This window comes from Anas acuta, chromosome 3, assembly GCF_963932015.1.
Source record: "Anas acuta chromosome 3, bAnaAcu1.1, whole genome shotgun sequence".
Taxonomy (NCBI): domain Eukaryota; kingdom Metazoa; phylum Chordata; class Aves; order Anseriformes; family Anatidae; genus Anas; species Anas acuta.
Window position 1 is genome coordinate 34,148,481 of NC_088981.1, and position 20,289 is coordinate 34,168,769.

At 33.1% G+C, this 20,289-nt stretch overlaps 1 protein-coding gene across 1 annotated transcript in view; it reads left to right on the plus strand.

The window, feature by feature from the left end:
* DNAH8 (dynein axonemal heavy chain 8) overlaps positions 1-20,289 on the plus strand; it is a 134,735-nt gene that overhangs the window by 31,907 nt on the left and 82,539 nt on the right. Inside the window, exons 22-35 of the mRNA XM_068676576.1 lie at positions 1,030-1,149; positions 1,935-2,076; positions 2,281-2,387; positions 2,626-2,732; positions 4,255-4,315; positions 6,714-6,909; positions 8,989-9,185; positions 10,840-10,966; positions 12,421-12,656; positions 15,570-15,674; positions 16,656-16,769; positions 17,396-17,458; positions 18,567-18,667; positions 19,790-19,927. Coding sequence (XP_068532677.1) covers positions 1,030-1,149; positions 1,935-2,076; positions 2,281-2,387; positions 2,626-2,732; positions 4,255-4,315; positions 6,714-6,909; positions 8,989-9,185; positions 10,840-10,966; positions 12,421-12,656; positions 15,570-15,674; positions 16,656-16,769; positions 17,396-17,458; positions 18,567-18,667; positions 19,790-19,927 — 1,814 coding nt within the window. The remainder of the gene's footprint in view (positions 1-1,029; positions 1,150-1,934; positions 2,077-2,280; positions 2,388-2,625; positions 2,733-4,254; positions 4,316-6,713; positions 6,910-8,988; positions 9,186-10,839; positions 10,967-12,420; positions 12,657-15,569; positions 15,675-16,655; positions 16,770-17,395; positions 17,459-18,566; positions 18,668-19,789; positions 19,928-20,289) is intronic.

A 20,289-nucleotide genomic window follows, 5' to 3' on the forward strand; every position in this document is an offset into this window, starting at 1 on the left:
TCTGTAAGTCAAGCACAGGTAGCATCGTGGAGCAAAAGTTCTCACCTATTCCAGAAATTTCTGAACTTTAAGGACAGAAGAAAAACAAGTTTAAAGAAGCTACTTTTAAGTCTCAGAGCCACTTTCTAATGATGTTCTTAGGGCACGGGAGGTAGTTCTTGGCATATTTGCTTATTAATCTACTCTCCAAAACTGACCAGCTCAAAGAGCTGTCAATGGAAACTCATGCAGAAATTAAATCATTGCTGTTATGCTGCAGAAGTAGTCTTAGCTTATCCTGTCTGAAGACAAATTTCAAAATATGATGCTGATAACTAGGAATCTGTGAGGAAATAGGTGGAAACATACTTTCTCTAAAGATTTCACTTTCTCTGGAATTCATTTGTCTGATTCCCAACATAGAACCAGCAGATCTTATAAATTACAAGATTTTGTTTTTAATGAACTGTCTCAAATGAAACTGTGTACAGTATAATCCTTTTAAAACTGTGTTATCAAAGTGTGTAGGAATTAAATACATACACTCCTAGCAACCTGGTTTTGTTTTCTATGGCAATAGTAAACATATTATTTCCAGACTTATCTATCTGTTCTTTTTCATATTTCAGAATGTCTGCAGTGAACATTTTAACAAAGGCTGAACTTTTTTGTTGGGTACACATCTCCCTAAATTCTATCTGTACAAAATAGAGGATAATTCACAGTAAACCCAACAATATTTAGCCACTGTAAATATTACCTAAGTTAACATAATTCAAGACATTGTTTTGCTTCCTTTTTTTGTCTGCTTCTATCATCTTAATGTCTTGTGCGCTGATCCTTTTTCCTCCATTTTTTGTTGTTGCTTGTTTGTTTTTCTGTTATGATTCACTTTTTCAGAGGATTTTCTATAGTATAAGGCGTTTACATTTTCACTGGGTAGAGACTGATTTTTCTTCTCTCTGCAAGACATTATATGTTAGAAGTCTCTAAAAGAATAGATTATGCTTTACAAAAATATATGGAGTTAATATGATTTTCTCTTTCTAGGTAAATGATTTAAGTGAAGTCCGAATTGATTTAATATTAAAGGAAATATCAAATACTCTTTTAATTGCCTTACCGGTAGATGGTCCTATCAAAGTAGAGGATATGTTGACACGGAATGAGGTATGTGCTGCTTTACATCCTTTAACTAGAATTCTTGAATGTGTTACAAAGCAACCTCTTAGTACATTGATATAAATCTAAAAAAGAATTCATCTCACTGAAGGAATTCAAAAGATATTCATTTTGATTAACATATTTTGGTTAAAATATTTTGTGTTTAAATTGGCACTTAGGCATTTGAGGTACTTAAACTGTAGTATTTCAAACATATATTTATTTATTTAGCTGTTTTATAATCATATTAGATTTTTTTGCATGAAGATACTTGGGCGTATAGTCTTTTTTCATATTTTTTTTTTCTTAAACCTTTTTAAAGAAGAAGGTTAAAAAAGAAAACTTCCAAAAAGTATATTTGAGAATTTGAAAGTTTCCTCGACTTCAAATTAAATTAAAGGTATTTTTTTGCTTTATTTTATTATTTTTAAACTGAGTACAAGTAAATACATTCATTAGGGGTAGTTGAAAGACTTAATTTGGATAACTTCAGATTCAGATGATTACCTTCCTTCTGGACTTTAAAAATTTCATTGCATTTTGCAAATGGAAAAACAAACAAACATGAAAATATAATGTAATGTGTAATGGAACAGGAAATCCAGAAAATCTTAAAAATAGAAAAAAGATTTTGGTTTTGGTTTCCCAGTTTTCTTTTCAAAGAAAACTCCTTCAAACAGTCTGCATCTGAAGGATGGTATTCAGGTAAATTATTTGGTTCTCCGTGAAAGGGCAAGGTGATAAGATGATTAGTCGTACTAAGATGATTCCTTTTTATTTTTACTTAACAGACTTTTAGTAAAGAATGTGCTGAGTTACTGAATCACAAAAGTATGCATATTGAAGATGCTGTTCAAGACTTAATATCTGTATTTGAAAATAATTATGAAATTAAACATCCTGAGAAAGCATCAAAAAAGCACACATCACCAGGTAGATAATTATAATTTAAATGGAAATTTCTGTCCCTATTTCTCTAGACTTAACTAGTACATATCAAAATTGAATTGTTTTAGCTAATTGCTGGAGTTAGCAATATCGTTTTGAGTGTAAAGATGTCTGTAGCATGCTTCAAAGCAGAACATATTTCAGTTAACAAAAATGCATTCATTATTATTTTTTAATTTACAGTAAAAGAAAAACATGTATTGTTTGGAAATATTGAAGATGAGAGAGAAAATAATACTGGAGCTCCTCACGGTGATGATAGCAAGGGCAATGACAAAGAGGATGAGTTTAAAAAGGTATTTTGTGATCAGAAGGGAAACTTTTTTATTCTTTTTAGCTTTTTATATCCTCTCCGTGCACCTTTTACTTCTTTACTCAAAAGCTGTTTTCCTCCCTGTCTCCCCTTGTGTTTCTTGTGTAGCTTTACAGCATAAATTTCTTCAGACTATTATGCTTGACGAATACACTTTCTTGTCATGAATACAACACTAAATAATGTTGTGGGTTTTATTGCCTTTTTTTTTTTAATTACAGAAATGTAAAGAGGTGGTTGCCTATTTCAGTCACCAGCTGCTAGATAGCCTCCAGAAAGCCACCCGTCTGTCTTTGGATAGTCTTAAAAAAAGAATACTTGTTTCAAAGTGAGTTGCAAATGAACGATTTCTTCTATAGTATTACCAAAACAGTAATTATGTCTGTGTTAACGTGATAATGCACTTATATTCATGTGGGGTGCATGTGTCATTAGTCATAGAGTTCCAGACCTTTTTTAGCTCAAGCAGAACCAGGAGAGTGCTCACTCCTTGTTGCAAGTGATGCCTTGGGCCCACACTTTCCTTTTATTCTTTACATCTTTAGGTTGTTAGTTATATTCTATGCACTTTCTTTTGTGCAGAAAATGAAAGTATTTTTTTCTACTTCTTTACCCTCAGCCTGTACCCTTTTACTTTTATTCTTATGTATTTCCCTTGGCATTACTTTCAAGATGTTAGTACAATTTATTGTCCGATGTGAATGATTAGAACTTAAGTGACTATTCTAGGTCATACGTGGCAGCATGCCAATGTATTTGCTTTACTTCAGATTATTTGTGTAAGCATGGCTGTTCACTCAGAATTGTTTCTCATGGGTTAAAGATCATTCAGATATCGCTGTTAATTTTATCTGATAACATCAAGATCCATACAGTTGTACCATTTTCTCCTATTCGTTCAGTTGTATCATTGTTTTCAGTATAATTTCAATAGATTGTTCTCTGTTGGATGAGGCATATACTTCAGAGACAGAATTTCTTCCATATAATACATTGCATATTAAAAGGCTGTCCTACTTAGAATCCTATTAAGAATTTATTTTAAGCAGGTAAAGTTGACAATGTTTTGTTTTTAATATATGTGGAAGCTTGTGTTACTGTTTTGTTTTGTTATTTATTTATTTATTTTCTGGGGACATCTCTCATACAAAATGTTTTAAAAACATGGTCTTTGTTGGTTGTGTCCTTAACAGTTGTAATGATTAAATATCTTTTTCCTCTATTTTTGACTACAGTGTTTGCTATTGACTATGGTATTTACATTTGTTGAATGCTGCCTTTTTTGGTCTCTGTGTCATGACATAGCAACCAGAAATTGTATGTCACACTTTGTCTTTAGCGGACTCATTTTTATTTTGTCTATCATTTTGTACCAGCTTATCATCTTTGAAACTGTTCTGTTCAGTTGAACATTTATCTAAAATGTAATGAGGCAACTCTTACTCTTAATAGGTTGTTACATGAAATGGCCAATAAAACCTTTTTATGCCCTACTCATAACACTGGCAGAGTTCCATCATTCTTAAATTTGGAGATTAAAATCCCAAGTCGGAAAATACTCTAGATACAAAATTCCAAATTCAATGCCTAGATCCAAAATAACCTTTGTCTGAGTGATGAAGCTCTGGCTATTATTTTTACCCTTAAAACATAAAACTTCTGGAAGCTTTGTCAAATAGCTGGTACACTGATGTGAAAATTCTTCATGAAGGTTTCTCCATAAAAGGTACCTCAAACTGATGTTTCTAAGGTAATTTGAATGTGTTTCATGGTGAAGTACTTATGACATGTTTCAAAATTATTTTCAGCAAAACTACATTTGGGAGAACAATGTTTTCTGCTCACCCAAGCAAATCTGAAGAGATTGTGTCTTTTCTAAAAGCAGAAGTACACCTTGCAATTCCTAATGTGGTAAGTTATGTGTCATACAGATACGGTAAAATACACTATATTATGGTTATGTCTGCATTTGCCCAAGCACAGAATGCAGGCACTGTACTACTGAACCAGCACCCATTCAGGAAAACAGTTGCTTAGGCTCTTTAGTGCACTGACAGTACAGATGAAATTTGCTAACATTACTAATGTTCCTTGTTTTTGTCTTAGTAATACTTGCAGAATCTGGCCTTTTATTGTTCTTGTGTATTTCAGAAATAATATTGCAATCTATTCATCAGTGGTCTTTGTAGAATGTTTACCAATCTCCTTCACTTGTAGTGATTGAATTGTTGGTATAAATTTTTCATGGTTTCTATATATTTATTTTAGCTGTTTTGTTCTTTGCATATTTAAATCCTTTGTTGAATAAAAATAATGAACAATATTTTTGTTCAGTTTGGTTTTAGTCACCTCAGTAGGAAGTAAGATGACCTGAAAGAGGAAAACTCAACAAAAAATTAGAAGATTAAAAAGCAAGAAGTCAGCTGTGGATTTCTGTGTGCAGAGAACAAAAAGGCAACCAGATTGCAAAGAATTAATAGATGCGTTTGTTTGCCTGCTGTACAGTAAGATAATTTTGTCAGCAATACGTATGTTGTTTTATTTTTTATGTGAGAAGATAATACTATCCAATTGTCTTACAAAAATTTAGTTTTATATTTGTGAAATGATTATGGAATAGAGGTTCTGTTCTAAGGTGATATTCCTTAGTTTGAACACAGTACCAGTGTCAGACATTCTAATATACTTCACACTGTGTACACATTTACAAGGTCTGCAAAAGTGTGGAATTTTTACCTTATGAATATTTGCATAATGCTTCAGGCTTTGTCCTCTGCAAAGGGAAATGTACCTATCTTTCCCTCAACTCCTCTGAAATTCTTGGTTGATCCAGAGTGGCAATCAAGTAATGTTGGGTAAAACATACTGCTTTATGTTAACAAATAGGATTTTACAAGTTCCTTGCTTTTATGCATACAACTGCTCAATCTGTAAAATTGATTTATAAAACATAAGAGTCACTTTTTAGTGTTTTTTATCCAAGTTCTTTGTTCTGATGTTTAAAAACAAATGCTGTTTTTCTGTACTTTCCTGGATCACTCTCAGGTAGGTTCTTCCTCCTGGTAAGCATCCTGGAGGAACAGATGTTTGCATTTCCTCCACCTTATCCTATGTGGAATTCTTATCAGATAAGGACAGGATAAAGCTACAATTAACATTATTCTGACAATGCAGTTGTTTGTTCTGTGTTTGGGACTTTCTGTCTGTTTGTGTGCTACTAAATAAAGGTGGCTAAAGGCTGTTTTTTGACCTCAAAGTCAACTGACCTGAAATTTGTATTTGCATTTATTACTGTAAATACAACTGTTTCTATTTACAGTGATAAATGCTTTTTCTCCTGAATCCAAGAGTTTGCATTCAAACTGGGTGTTAGGTTCAGCATTCATCATGTTTTATTTTCCGAATTGTGCCTGAATTTTGTCTGCGAGAATGATATTTTACATCACCTCAAACTATGCTAGGGAGCATAACAGCATTTATACAGCATGGACAGTGTGGTTTGACCCTGTTCTGTTAGCTTGTTGTTTTTGTTCCAGATCAAGAATCCTCTTTTTACTCTGGTAATTGATAATGAATTCTCTACCCCTTCTGGCTTGTTACAAAATCCTTACCAAATATAGAATTTGAGGTCTTTAGGGCTACTGCATGGTGTTTCATTTATTTACTAAATACTGTGTTCTTGCAGAAGTTTGAAGTGCTGCTACTTTGGGGAGAAAAAATAAATATTTATTCAACTAGAACCTTTGGCACTTTGATCTAGATGATGGTTGCTTGTCTTATGTCCCATGGCATGAATGCATGAATAGATAAGCACTTAGAAGGTATATACTTGTAAATCTTCTTTGAAATGAGCTGTCCATATGTACTTTCATGACGAATACTCTCACAGTGTTTACAATCCAGAGGTTAAGAGTAACAGAGAAGAGGAACTTGGCCTAACGTTTTTGATGCTTTGTGATTCTAGAATGTGGGAAATAAGGCTTGTAGTGTATTCCCTAGACTGTAAAAAAGTATTTGAAAAATGCTGTTAAAAATATTTTAGGAATTGTAAAACCAACTGTAAAAAAAGAACACAAAAACAGACTACTAATACTTTCATGTCAGCTTGCCTACAATGTAAGTGTACAAATAGGTCAGTACAGTATATTTCATTTATTTAGAGGCAATTCTGAGGGAGGCAAACTCTTAGTTACATTTTTCTATTCTGGGGCATGCTCTCTATATTCACTATGAGTAGAGTAAAACTGAAGTCTTGGAAAATGACAGTCACCTGCATTTGTTTCAACAATATTTCAACTATTTGGAATAGGTAATGGTTCCCAGTTTAGATGATATACAGCAAGCCATCAATCGTATGATTCAACTGATACTGGATGTAAGTCGTGGAGTTGCTCAGTGGGGACAAAGGCATTTGCAAAAATCTAATTTAAAAGCAGAACTAGACACACAGCAAGTATCTTCAGCAGGTTTTGGATTATCAGGAAAATTAACCAAAAAGGGGGAAAGTAAGTTGCTTTTTTTTTTTTTTTTAACTTATTTTAAACTTTGGATTTTAATAAAAATGCCATATATAAATATTTATGAATATATTTACTTTGTTTCAAAGAAGCCAACTGTGGATTCTTTTGAACTAATATGTTGTTCTTTTTTTTTTTTGTTTTTTTTTTTTAAATTAACTATATTTTTCAGAAATAGCTTTTCTGGTTTATGTAAGTATTAGAACCTTTAGAAACAATAATCAAAATTTTCTTTTTGAAAAATTGCTAAATTATGAATCCCCTATATAACTGAGGCAAAGTAAACTCCTTAGGTCATCTTTTTACTTACTTGTTATGTTATAGTTGTAGCCATAAACAATTATGTAGACTAAATGTCATTGAAACATTGAGATAGAAAGAGTACAGTATAATCTATATAGTATATTTCAGTGACAACGTTTATTTTCTGTCTGTATTCCCAAAATGGATTATAAAACGATTGAAGTGTTTGTTCATGTGAATATTCTCAATGTAGATAGACCTGCAGGCATTCTAGTCACATACTTTTTTTCCCTAATATTATTTTTATGCAGAAATTTCTGTTTCTATGATTAGATGTCCATACTGTTTCTATGGTTAGATGTCCATATGAAGCAAGCACCCACTGGAACAACCAACCAAAGAAAAACAACAAACTTTTGATGTCAGGTTCTCTTTGTGATCTACACTGCAGTAGCATCTTTGTTGTGATTCCTTTGGGAAATATTTGGTATCTTGGAAATTTTTTCTCTCATAGTCCAGAGTTGGGATTTATAATCATTTGAAGCACAGACATAGAAAAATAATCTCTTAAGCAGGGTGACAGAAAATTACTAAGACTACTACTCATAAGACAGCCATAGCCTTTCCCTCTGCTGTGTCGAAATACAAAGTTAGCAAGTAATCTTTTTCATCACTTTAAAGCAACTCCATCAGCAACATCCAGGAAAGGGTGTTGTGTGGAGGGGATATGTTATTATTTGGTCAGCTAGTTCTATGGAACAGATGGCACAGATGGGATCAGTCTGAGACTTTGTTTTCAGTGACCAGATCCCTGTAAAAGTTTGCTGACCAGAAGAAAAGTTGGCATTGCTTTAAATCCCCCCATTAAACAGCATGGATGGCAGGAAGAAATGGCAGAAGGATTTTCCTTCTCCATTCTCTTACATATGCTTCAAAATGCTCAGGCCCTTGTCATGGCAGATGGGCTCATTAGAACTTTAGGAACAGCAATGTCTACATTGATCTTGATTGTATCAACAGCTCATCAGAGATGAAGTAGGGACATGATAGATTGTATTTTACTTACCTTCTGTTTGAGTTTGTAGTTCTTAAAGGAGACTGGGATCCTGTTTCAAAATCAACAATATAACTGGAACAGCAGCTACGTTTGTGTAGCTTCTGTGTTTTCTTTCAAAATGCCTTTGGAAGCATATTCGGAAGTGAAAGGTTTAGCAGAATCTCTTCTCTCTCTCTCTCTCTTTTTTTTTTTCCTCTTCCTTCAGCTCTACCCTCTTTCAGACAAGACTCAAAAGACTGATATCAACCGTTTGTGTTTTGAAGCTACATTTGTCTCACAAACTTTATTTTTGCTCTAATAAAAGATGCAACTTGGTAAAGTTTGATGTCTCTTTTGATGTTACTAAAGATAGTTAATGAAAGGCTACTTAATTCAAGTATCTTAGAGTTCAAGAAACACTGTTTTAAGGGGTTTATATGATTTTAAAACCTTATTATATGAATTTAAAAAGAAAAAGCCTAAAATATTTATGAAGCCTTGTCATCTTCTAGTTGCAAGTAAACCATAAAAAGGAAAAATAGTGAATAAAGAAGGATATTTTCTTTGCATTTTGAAACATCAATTCTAGGCTGAATTTGCCCTAACTGTATAGAGCTTAGACTGAACTAGTACTTGGTGCCTTCATATTAAGCAGATAGACACGTAAAGAAGGTTATACAGCCCTACTGAACAGCAACTGTGCTTAAGATGGCCTGCATAGGTTTAAAGAACTATAACTGACCAGACTTGTAATAGTTTATTAATTTATATATGATTTTACCTTACAGAAAGAATGAAAGAAGTTGTGATACAAAGAAAGCTACGAAATTTTTACTCAGGTGTTGCAGAACATGAAGATATTTCTAAATTAGTTGTGCTCCTCTCTTCTTCTGTGAATTATATTAGAGAAGCAGCTAGTGAAGCTTTGCAGGATTTTCAGAAATATAAGGAGCTGTGGACAGAAGATAGAGATGCCAAAGTTCAGGTGAGTTTAATGCTGATCTACAGGATTGTTTTTCATTAATCTAATCATTTGAAATTAGAAAACATTGATAAAAAAAAAATCAAGAAAAAGAGTGTAGAAAAGATACTAGAAGCTCAAATTTTGATTCTGTCTATATGAAGTAGTTGTGGTTATAGTAGTTCCTAGGCAGAAGGAATAGCATGCTACATATTTCTTATGTTGAAGGTTGGGTTTTTCTGTTTCTGTGCCTTTCTATATAATGATAAAGTGGTCCTAGGTTTTTTGTTTGTTTTGTTTTGCTTGTTTTTAATTTCTTTTTTTGTTTGTAGAACTCTGAATTTCAGGCCATAAGAAAGTACTCCAGTTTCGCACAGAACTTCTCATACTGTCAGTGTTGATACATGTGCATTTTTCTCTATGAAAAGTATTTAAGTCGTTATTTTGAGTTTAATACATATTTTTATTCACCACCTTTTCTTTATTTAATTCGAGAAGGTGAGTTCTGCAACCTCTACCCAACAAAAAAAAAAAATAAAAATCCTGTATTCCCTTCCTGGTTGTTTGAATTATTGTTAACAGGTTGTTTCCTGCAAGTTGAGTCCTCAGAAGCAGTAGAAAAATGTAGTTCCTTTTAGAACAGGAAAAAGCTCATTTCCAGTAATTAGAAGTCTCTGGGAATTAACCTTCAGAATATTCACACTGTTCTTCTACAACAGATTTTTAATTTAAAGCTTGAATTTGGATGTTCAGTAGAAGAAAGTTGGCTACTATATATACTTCATTTAACCTTGGCTTAATTCAGTTTTCTATTACTTTCTATTTAACAGACTGCATTGTATGTAGATAAATCTGTGAATATCACATCACCTTGTTTGCTACAGGAGTACCAGGTCTCTTTTGGATATCACACTGCAACTTGCACAATTTACGTGGGCTAAGAAATATACCTTATTTTACTTGTAGTCTAATTAATTTTTTAGTTTAATCAAATACTGTTAGCTTGGTCTAGTTAATGCTGAAGAAAAGTGTTACAGAAGAAGCCTCAATAATACTGCATTTCATTTTTATGCATGCATGCCCTTTTTTCCATCCCCCTTCTTCAGCACTGTGCTAACTCTCCCACTGCCAGTCTGGGTGCTCTCACACAAAAGAAGAGGAAAATAACTTTCATCATTTATTGTTTATCCACGCAATGTAGGTGTATTGAATACATATCTTGGGTAACATTTCCAAAATGCAGCTTTTCAGGATCACAAAACTTTTCTACACCTGAGTTCTTACGCTCATGGAACTCCTTACAAAATTTGTTTTACTGCAGTTGTTTCATATGTTATTCCGCTAATGGTCTACCCTTACTGTAAGTGCAGACATATTTTTTGATCTGTTATGTCACATGTTTTTACAAAACTGGTAGGAACAATATGTCTTGGATGTCTGTTTCTCTGTTAAATTTGATCAGATTTTTCCAACAAGCTTGAGAATTACTGACAGAGAAATTCATAAATGTGAATGTCTACTCCTGTGCATTTTCCTAATTTAGCAAGGCCATGGAAGGATAAATACAGGCATAATATCGATACACATTTTCAGTAATTCCTGAATAAGTGTTGCCACCTTTTTTACCAAAACTATGAAAAAAGGATAATTGTTGATTGACATTTTAACCTTCATACAGCAATTTTTGGCTAGCTGTCCATCTCTGACTGAAATTAAGGAAGAAATACTTCACTATGCTATGTTTGAGCAAGAGATGGAAGATTTAAAACCCATTATTCTTCTTGGTCCAATTGAATTGCACACAGGTATGACATTTTCTTCTCTTTGTACATCGTAAGATAATGCATAAAATAGTCATAGGTTACTTGGCTTATTCTCTAAAATAAATTGCTTACAAATATGAGTAGAAGTTATTATGGGCACTTCATTTTGTTTATATTGCTTCCCTATGTAGTAGTGTTTGGATCCTAAGATACTTTTTTTTTTTTTGTGCAGAATAGGAAGTTAGGCATGAAACTAATGAAAATACTACCATGACATTATGCAAGATAACATCATGGTAGTTTGTTTCTTTAACAAAATATAGATCTTCAAAGATCAACAAACAAACAAAATCCCTTGTACCCTTGGGTTCTTGGTGAAGATTTTAAAAGACTTCTTCACGTTTCTTTGTTTGTTTGTTTTTGTGTTTGTTTTGTGTGTGTGTGTGTTTTTTTAGGAGAACATGAATAAGGTGGTCAATGAGGCAGTATGAGAAAGGGTATATAAAAATCTAGTGAGTTGTCTATATATATAAAATATATATAAAATGTATAGTCAATTACATGGAAAATAACAATTTGGAAAATAACAATTTTAACCCCAGTTGAAGGAAATAAGTTTCATAAAATGCACATTTTTGCTTAAGAAATCCACTGCTGCACAATCCTGTTTAGTGAAGACGTTGAAAGAATTAATAAGTATTGTAAGTATGCAAGTGCTTGTGCGCATGTTGTGTATGTGCCCATAGGAATTTACATAAATTCATATATACGCACAGTAGGGAGAGTATCACAGAATATTCAGAGTTTGAAGGGATCCACAAGGACATTTTTAGATGATTAGCTCTGGATATCTAATGGCCTTTTGGAATCAGTATTTTAATACTGATAGCTGCATTACTAAAGAGGAAAGCATATCTTCTGTAAAATTTGTAACTAGAAGGGTTATATGGTGTTAGGACCTTTCAGCTTCTGTCACCAGAGTATAATATATTGCTTATTAAAATCCTAACTTGTTCGCACAAGTTAAAGTGCCAATAATTGGCTTTTCTGTCTCTTCAGTGTCAGTTTGTGTTCATACATTAATTGTTCATGATCTGATTTGACACCTTATAGCTTTAGTTATGAAGTGTTCCAAATCCCAGTATTGAAATCTCAAGATGTCATTTCTTCAACTGGTATAAGCCATTTAAATATCAACAATCTTCATGCACTTAGTTAATATATGCTAATTAAAGATCATCTCTGAGAATGTAAATCAGTAATTAGGTATTTTTCTTCTTTATTTATCATCTCTATATGTCGTATCAGATAAACTTACCAAAGCATCTTACAGATGAAAATAGAAAAATACAAAAGTATTCAAGTATACTTGAAATTCCAAAAAAAAAATTTTAAACTAGAGTAATTGGATTGCATTTCTGCTGATGTTATTCTGAATTGCTATACAGAACCATATATGATGTGTGGATTTATATATTTATTTATTTTGAAAACAGGACCCCTGAAAAAAGCTTTATCAGTTGAAGCCAAAGCCTGGAAGATGGTCCTCTGTCATTATTTAAATGAGGAATATAAAAAGAAAATGACAGACATGATGTCATTCATAACTACATATTTAAAGAAATTGTCTCGACCTCTGCGTGACCTAGATGATGTCAGACTGGCAATGGAAGCTTTATCTATCATACGTGATAATAAAATACAAATGGATATGACTCTGGGACCTATTGAAGTAAGATGACTTTAATTTTTTATTTTGATTAAAACAGTTAGTTTTATATATGAGGAGTCACTAAATAAAGTGAGAACCCAAATAAGGAGTTTACTGTTATAAAAGGTCTACAAGGAAGATAGGAAACAAAGTAGTATTTTTATTGCTATTTTTATTATAAATTATGAACCACTATTAGATAGTTTGGTATTTACTGTATAAATTCAGAATAAAAAAAATAGATTCTCAAATAATTTATAACTTAAATACAATATAGGAGATGGCATGCAGAAATAAGCAGATGTGAGCACAAGAGACAGGAACAGTAATCTCCCTTTTGCTGTGTGCTTTTCCATTAGCCTTAATCTTTTTCCTAACTATTCTGTGTCCAAGAGAAAACATTGTTATAATCTAACCCCCTTGAATATAACCAGAATGCATTCACAGAGCCACACATCATTGTATGCTGTCAGAAATTTGCAGCATTCTTCCAGTTTCCCTGATTTAACTGGATAAAGAAGTTCATTAAGCTTTATATATACTTCGCTGTTCTGTTGTTTTTTTTTTTTATCATACTCAGAAATAGTCAGCTTAATATAACATCTGTTTTACATTTTTATCCACCTTTTGAAGAAGAAATTGTACTGCTCAATACTAACATTTTCCTTCTGGAAGACTGTTCTGTTAATGTGATACCAGAATGGACTTTCAGTGGATTGTTGATATTATTCCTAATATTAAGTTAAGGAAGTATTACTAAACGTTCTTTCTTAGGCTGAGTATCTTCAGACTACTTGTCAGGCAAAAGATAGGGATGTGATAATCACACATATAGATATTAAATAAAATAAGCAAGAGAAACTGAGTTTGGCACTGTTTCTTTCTCAGATTTTACATATGTAGGAAAAGTGATGCAAAAATTGTAAATAATATCATAAAGATATTTTAAATTCTGAAGGAATAATATTTTTTACCAGTTTCTGGCACTTTGAGATGAATATTAGTCTAAAGATTCTTTCCCAAACCTCTCTACAAACCTTTCTACATCTTACATTCTATACATTTACTCCTTTTCTTTACTAAAATAATGAGTTCCACTCTGTTCTTTCTTCATGAGCTTTCCTTAAATAAATAAGAGTTTATAGCTGATAAAATCAAGATCTGAATATAAAATAGTGTCACCTGATCAGTAATTTCAGTTGAAAAAGTTCAATGTTTTGTCTTGTTTCCTTAGTGAGCTTAATTAGAACTTTTGGGGGTGATTAGGCATTTTATTTCTTGCTAGAACATGACTGAAGGAAGGAGGGCTTGATGTAAGGAAAAGTAAGACTGGAAGGCGATCAGGCATAGACTGATTATAGTCTGAAGAATCATGCCTGACCAATTTGATAGGCTTCTATAATGTCTAGCTCAGTGGACATAGGGAAAACGTTGGGCATTATTTATTGTGATTATAGTGAGGAATTTGACAATGTCTCCTATAACATTCTCGTTGACAAACTGATGGAATGTAGGCTAGGTAAGCAGACAGTGCGTTTGACTGAAAGTTGGCTGAATTGTCAGGCTCAAAGTGTTATGATCAGTGGCACAAAGTCTAGTTGGAGGCCTGTAAATAGCAAAAGTACCACATGGGCCCACCCTCGGTCTAGTACTGTGTTAATGACCTGGAGAATGGGACAGAGTGCACCCTCAGCAAGATTGCAGGTGACACAAAACTGAAAGGGCAGGAAACTCACTAAGCTCAAAAAGGGCAGATGCTGAGTCCTCCTCCAGGAGATGAATAGGCAGCATAGGCACCAGCAAAGGCTGGGGTGACTGTCTGAAAATAATCACTGCAAAAAAAGAATTGTGTTTCTTGGTATATACCACGTTGAACATGAGCCAACAAAGTGTGCTTGTGGCAAAGAAAGTTAAAGGTATCCTGGGCAGCATTAGTTAGAAGAGTCCCAGCAGGTCAAGGGAGGTGAAACTACTCTTTCACTCTGGTGGGTGAGATACACTTGGAGTGTATCTCCATCCTTGAAGAAAAACCTGACTGGACACAGGACCTGGTGTTGGGCAAAATGTTCCAGGTTACCCTGCCTTGAGGTTGTGAGGGAATGGACTAGAATGGACTAGACAATCTCTAGAGGCCCCTTATAACCGCAGTGATTCAGTTTACACCTCTCAGAAGTTGAACAAGAGAATTCCAAGTGTAGGTATCTGCACAGAGTAAACAACTATATTTATGAAACATCATGAACTGCACATAATAGAAGTCATAGGTCAGAGAATCAGCTAACATGATATGTAGTGTTGTCTTCATTAACCAATCTTATGCGTACCTTTTGGGAATCTGTAAAATAAGAAGGCAGTCTTATGTTTAAATAAGTTGTTCCCTTGGTCTGATAAGAGGGTCATAAAACAGAAGATGTGCAAACTCCATGGATGCAAACAAGTTACTAGTGTGAATAAATAATAAGAAAGGTTCATAATGAAATAGATACTTATGCAGACGCTTGATAGCTTGAAAACATATAGTAAAGATTCTATGGGTCAGATGGCAAAATATTTCCAAAATCTGTGATTTAGTGAGAGTAATTCAGAGGTGGGGAAAAAAAAATCAAAATATACATTCAGGTAATGTAATACAGATACCATTAAGATGATAAAACTTCATATATATTTAATATTCAATGTATTGTGTTTGTATATCTTTCTGTTATCTCATCCAAGAGAATTTTATTTAAAGAAACTCTTTTTTACTGTTTTGCTCTAGTTCTGATTTATTCAACATCCTTTTTTTTTTTTTTTTTTTTTTTTAAGAACAAATGAATATTTTATGCCTAAATTACATGTGTAGATTTTCTTTGAAATGTTATTAACACATTGGATCTATGTTTCTGCAAATGAACTTAAAATGGATCGTTACTAAGGTTTTCTCTTTTCGTCTAGGAAGCCTATGCCATTTTAAACACATTTGAAATTGAGGTTACAAAAGAAGAATCAGAAGGTGTTGATTCACTCAGATATTCTTTTAATAAATTACAGAAAAAAGCTGTAAGTATATAAAACTACAGTTTAGGATATAAATGAGTGTGGGACAGACTCCGGTTTGTATTCTGACTCTTGGTCTTAGTTGCTCACTAGTGTCTATACCTTTGATTAGGATGTTCATTTTCTAATTTTATTTTTATAGAGAAGTTCTTTAATATTAAAATATTTATTATAGCTTTTATATATGTGCCTAAAATCTGCAAGAAAATGAGAAATTTATTTATTCTCTTTGATTTTTCTGGTGCCTTTCTTTTACAGTTTTTGCTCCATTCTTGTCTGATCAAGATTACAGCTCTTAGGTTACATAATTTTAAAAATTGCATACTTCCTCACCGTCCTTCCCCTTAAATGATGACTGTACATGTCATTGTTTAGGACAGACATATCCCTCAAAAGCTCTGTGTCTGTTGGACCTTTTCCTGAAATGGGGAAGTTTTGGTGGAAATATGGAAATATTTTATTGTAATATTTAGATCCTATTCTGCAGAGTAATCACTGGCATGAGTAATTTATATTTTGATTTCAGGCAGTTCTTGTTTCTCTCTCAAACTTTTGAACAAAGAATACTGACGTTTTTAAAGAAAATACTGAGCAATCCATGAGGACTGTAACATTTTGGGTTTTGTTTTTTTTTTTAGAGGGAGAAGAGGAATGGAGAGAAAAAGGATCTTTATTGTTCTGTTTTCTGTGTCCTTTTATTTCCTTCTCCCCTTTTGTAAATATTCATTGTAAATATTCATTTGTTAGTAGATGGGAGAGAGTGTTGTTGCTGTTTTCATCTGTCATCTCAAAAATTGAGCATGTAGCACCATGAAAGAAAATAATACCTGTTTAGTTTCAAATCATTCGCTTTTGTTCAAAACTTTAATACTTATGTATGTATGATTTTGGGTTATATATGGCTCAAATATCTGTTCCTGATTTTAAAAATAAAAAAAAAATAAAGAAAATAATAATGTATTTCTTGTTATTCTTTTTTGTCAGACCAGAATTCAGGATGAGTTGGTTCAAGTTCAGCCCAAATTTAAAAGTAATTTACTGGAATCAGTTGCAGTTTTTCGGGAAGATGTGTCAAACTTTGAAACATCATATGAAACGGTAACTGTAATATTAATTTTTTAGTTATCTGAAAGACTTGTACTTGGCTTTTCAATATTTTTATTTGCATCAGTTGGATGCCAGAGTTTTATGCTGTTGAGCTACTGAATATGGTAAATATGTCATGGTTGTTAAGCAGTCATTGTTATACGTCATACTTTTAAGTCTGGAGAAACAGCAGTGCAAACCACTCAGAGAAGAGAATCACCGGTGGCATGATTTTTCGTGAGATCTTAGTTTAGAAATTGCAGTACATTATGATATCTTTGATTGTATTCCCATGTTAAAAAAGTGTCGCAGGCCACACACTGGAGATACATGTATGTATGTATATATATAAATATATATTTTTTATTATTATTGTTTATTTATTTCAAACAAACAAAATATGAGAAATGAAATCTATTGCTGTTCAATTTAATAAAGCTAAAGATTTCTTAATTTTATAAGTGTTATCTTTTATTAGATTTACCACTGTAAATATTGTGTTAGCAACACACGTAACTTAATTGGATCTTGACTATCAAAAGGTTATGTATTTTGTGATGAGCTACTGTAAATATACAGTGGACTTCAGTCACTTTGAGAATTAATATTGAGGTTTTTGTTAATTGTTTCTTTAAAAGGAAGGACCTATGGTTCCAAATATTCCACCTCAGGAAGCTAGTAATAGGCTACAGATCTTTCAGGTAAGAAAATAAACAGTTACATTTTGAAATAATTAAATTTAGATCCACTGTTGCTTATCAAAGTGAGTTTAGAGAAAGACACACTTACCGAAGACTCAATCTCGGTGGGTATTTTGTTTAGTATTTAATCAGGCAATGTTTTCCTTTAAGTAGAAGGACTGATAAGTAACCCTGCTCCACTCTTCATGTTTCTTGAGCAGAAATTATCTACCTAAAGAAATAAGAAAAATAAAAAAAAGGGAAGAGGCAAGTACAAGTCAATAGTAGCTAAAAAGAAGCCAGATTATATATTGGTCACATAAACCAATCTTTCCCTCCTGTAAAGATCACATTTTCCATTAGAAACTCGCCTTTCAACTCAGTGTTTTGTTTTTGTTATGAACCTTAGTTCGTGGTTCCACAATGAGCTTTATTCCATTTTTTATCCTTGTTTTCTTCAAAAGTTATAACTTGAAGATTCTGCCTCAGCCCCAACCCACGTGACTGTTGTTAGTATCTTATGTATTATATATTTATTCTGTAAAAAGTGAATTCAAAGTTCTTGAAAAGCACCAACAAAGTAACAAAAGCTTAAACTTCCACATGCATCTAATATATACTGAAAATGAAATGACTTTGTTTGAATTTGCTCTTCAAATAAATTTGTCAGATACATTTATGCCGACAAGGTAATGCTGTTGTACGCAAACTGTTCTTTCACTTTCCCATGTTGATCCAATAACTTTGGACAGCACTTACACTTTGTCTGACAGTAGCTGTATTTTTGGCACTCTCTGATGTTTTTAATTCAGGACGTCTACTTTATCACCTAATACAAGTATTTACTTTTCTGTCTGCATGATATGGAATTAATTTCACATCCCATTTTTGTAAAATGTTTCTTCAAATTATTGCTTTATAAATATATTTACTAACTGAATTCAACATATGGAATTGATACTGCTTTACATGAAAACTGTTTCAAAAATTTAGATTAAATGTATTTTTCAGATGTTTATGCTTGTAATACAAGTGTTTTAAGACAAGTGTAGAACTGTAGATTTATTATTAGACTATTTTAAATTATATATATAATTTATTTTGTCTGTATGAATCTTAATGTCACCAGGCTAATTTTGATGAGCTTTGGAGAAAGTTTATCACATACTCATCTGGTGAGCAGTTGTTTGGATTGCCTGTCACAGACTATGCAGTTTTGCATAAAGTCAGGTAATTGTGGAAATACAGCTGTTCTAGGTGTTTATTAAGTATATTAGAAAGGCTAAAGGTACACAAAAGGGGAATCATAGAATCATAGAATATCCTGAGTTGGAATGGACCTACAAGGATCATGAATTCCAACTTCTGGCTCCACTCAGGACCAACCAAAAAAACTGACCTGAGAGCACTGTCCAAGTGCTTCTTGAACTCCAGCTGTCTTGGTACACTGACCACTGCTCTGGGGATCCCGTCCCAGTGCCCCTGCTTTGCACTACAGAGCCACCTCAAGGTGCATAAACTACCACAGAATCATAAAATATCCTTAGTTGGAAGACACACAAAGATCACACAGTCTGGCTCTGGATTCCACACAGGGCAATTTAAGAGTGAAACCACGTATCTATGAGGAATTGTTCACATGCTTGTTAAACACCAACAGGCTTTGGGCTGTGACTGCTTCCCTGAGGAATCTGTTCCAGTGCTTGAACACCCACCCTCTCAGTGAAGAACCTAATCCTAACATCCAATATACTTGTCCTAATATCCAGATCTTCCCCTGACTCAGCTTTAAGCCATGACCTATCACTAGTCACCAGAGAGAAGAGAACAACACCTCCCTCTCCACATCTCATTATGAGGAAGTTGTAGACAGCAGTGAAGTCACTCCTCAGTTTTCTCTAAGCTAAGCGAACCAAGTATCCTCACCCACTCCTCATAATTCATGCCCTCTAGTCCTTTCAACATCTTTGTTGCCCTCCTTTGAACATATCTTAATAGTTTTATATTCTTATATTGTGGACCACAAAATTTCACACAGTATTTGAGGGGAGGATGAAGATACTACTGAGTATTAGGGGGACAATCATGTCTTTTGGATGAGTTGAAGTTTTATAGAAGTATACCAAAGCAAAACTTTCCCCATATAAGTTTAGAGTAGTTAATAGGTCTTTAGCACCATCTGCTTTGTTGTTGTTGTTTGTTTCTTTGTTTGTTTGTATTCATGAACTGTTCTTTTCTAGATTAAGAAATAAAATCTAATTGATCTCAATTTTTGGTAGTAGTATTTCAGATATCATGTATAGATATCCAAATAGCTGATTGATATTATTCGTATGACTTTTTTGGTTCCAGGAAGGAGTTAAACTTGCTTCAGAAATTGTATGGATTGTATGATACTGTAATAAGCAGCATCAATGGTTATTATGAGATACTTTGGACAGATGTAGATATTGAAAAAATTAATGCTGAGCTTCTGGATTTTCAAAACAGGTGTGTTCTTAATATGAACAGAAACTTACATTAAATTAATTAAGATTTAGGTAACTTTAGTGAAGCTATTTGATATATTTAAATACAAAACTTCCATGAATAAGGTTTATCATAAGGTGATCAGGTTCTTCAAGAAAGAGTGGGATAATGCTATACTTTTAGTTAACCTGTCTTTCATCTGTAGTTTTGATAACAGAATACTATATAATGAGTTGAAGTGTTGATCTCCTTTATTAAACCAACCAAACTGTTATGCTGAAAGTTTGTGAAAGGGAAATTAATCAACTAGGCGGAGTAGCCTATTGACTTAAAGTGCTGGATACAATGATAACATTTCTGAGTCTTTTACAATATTTCATAGA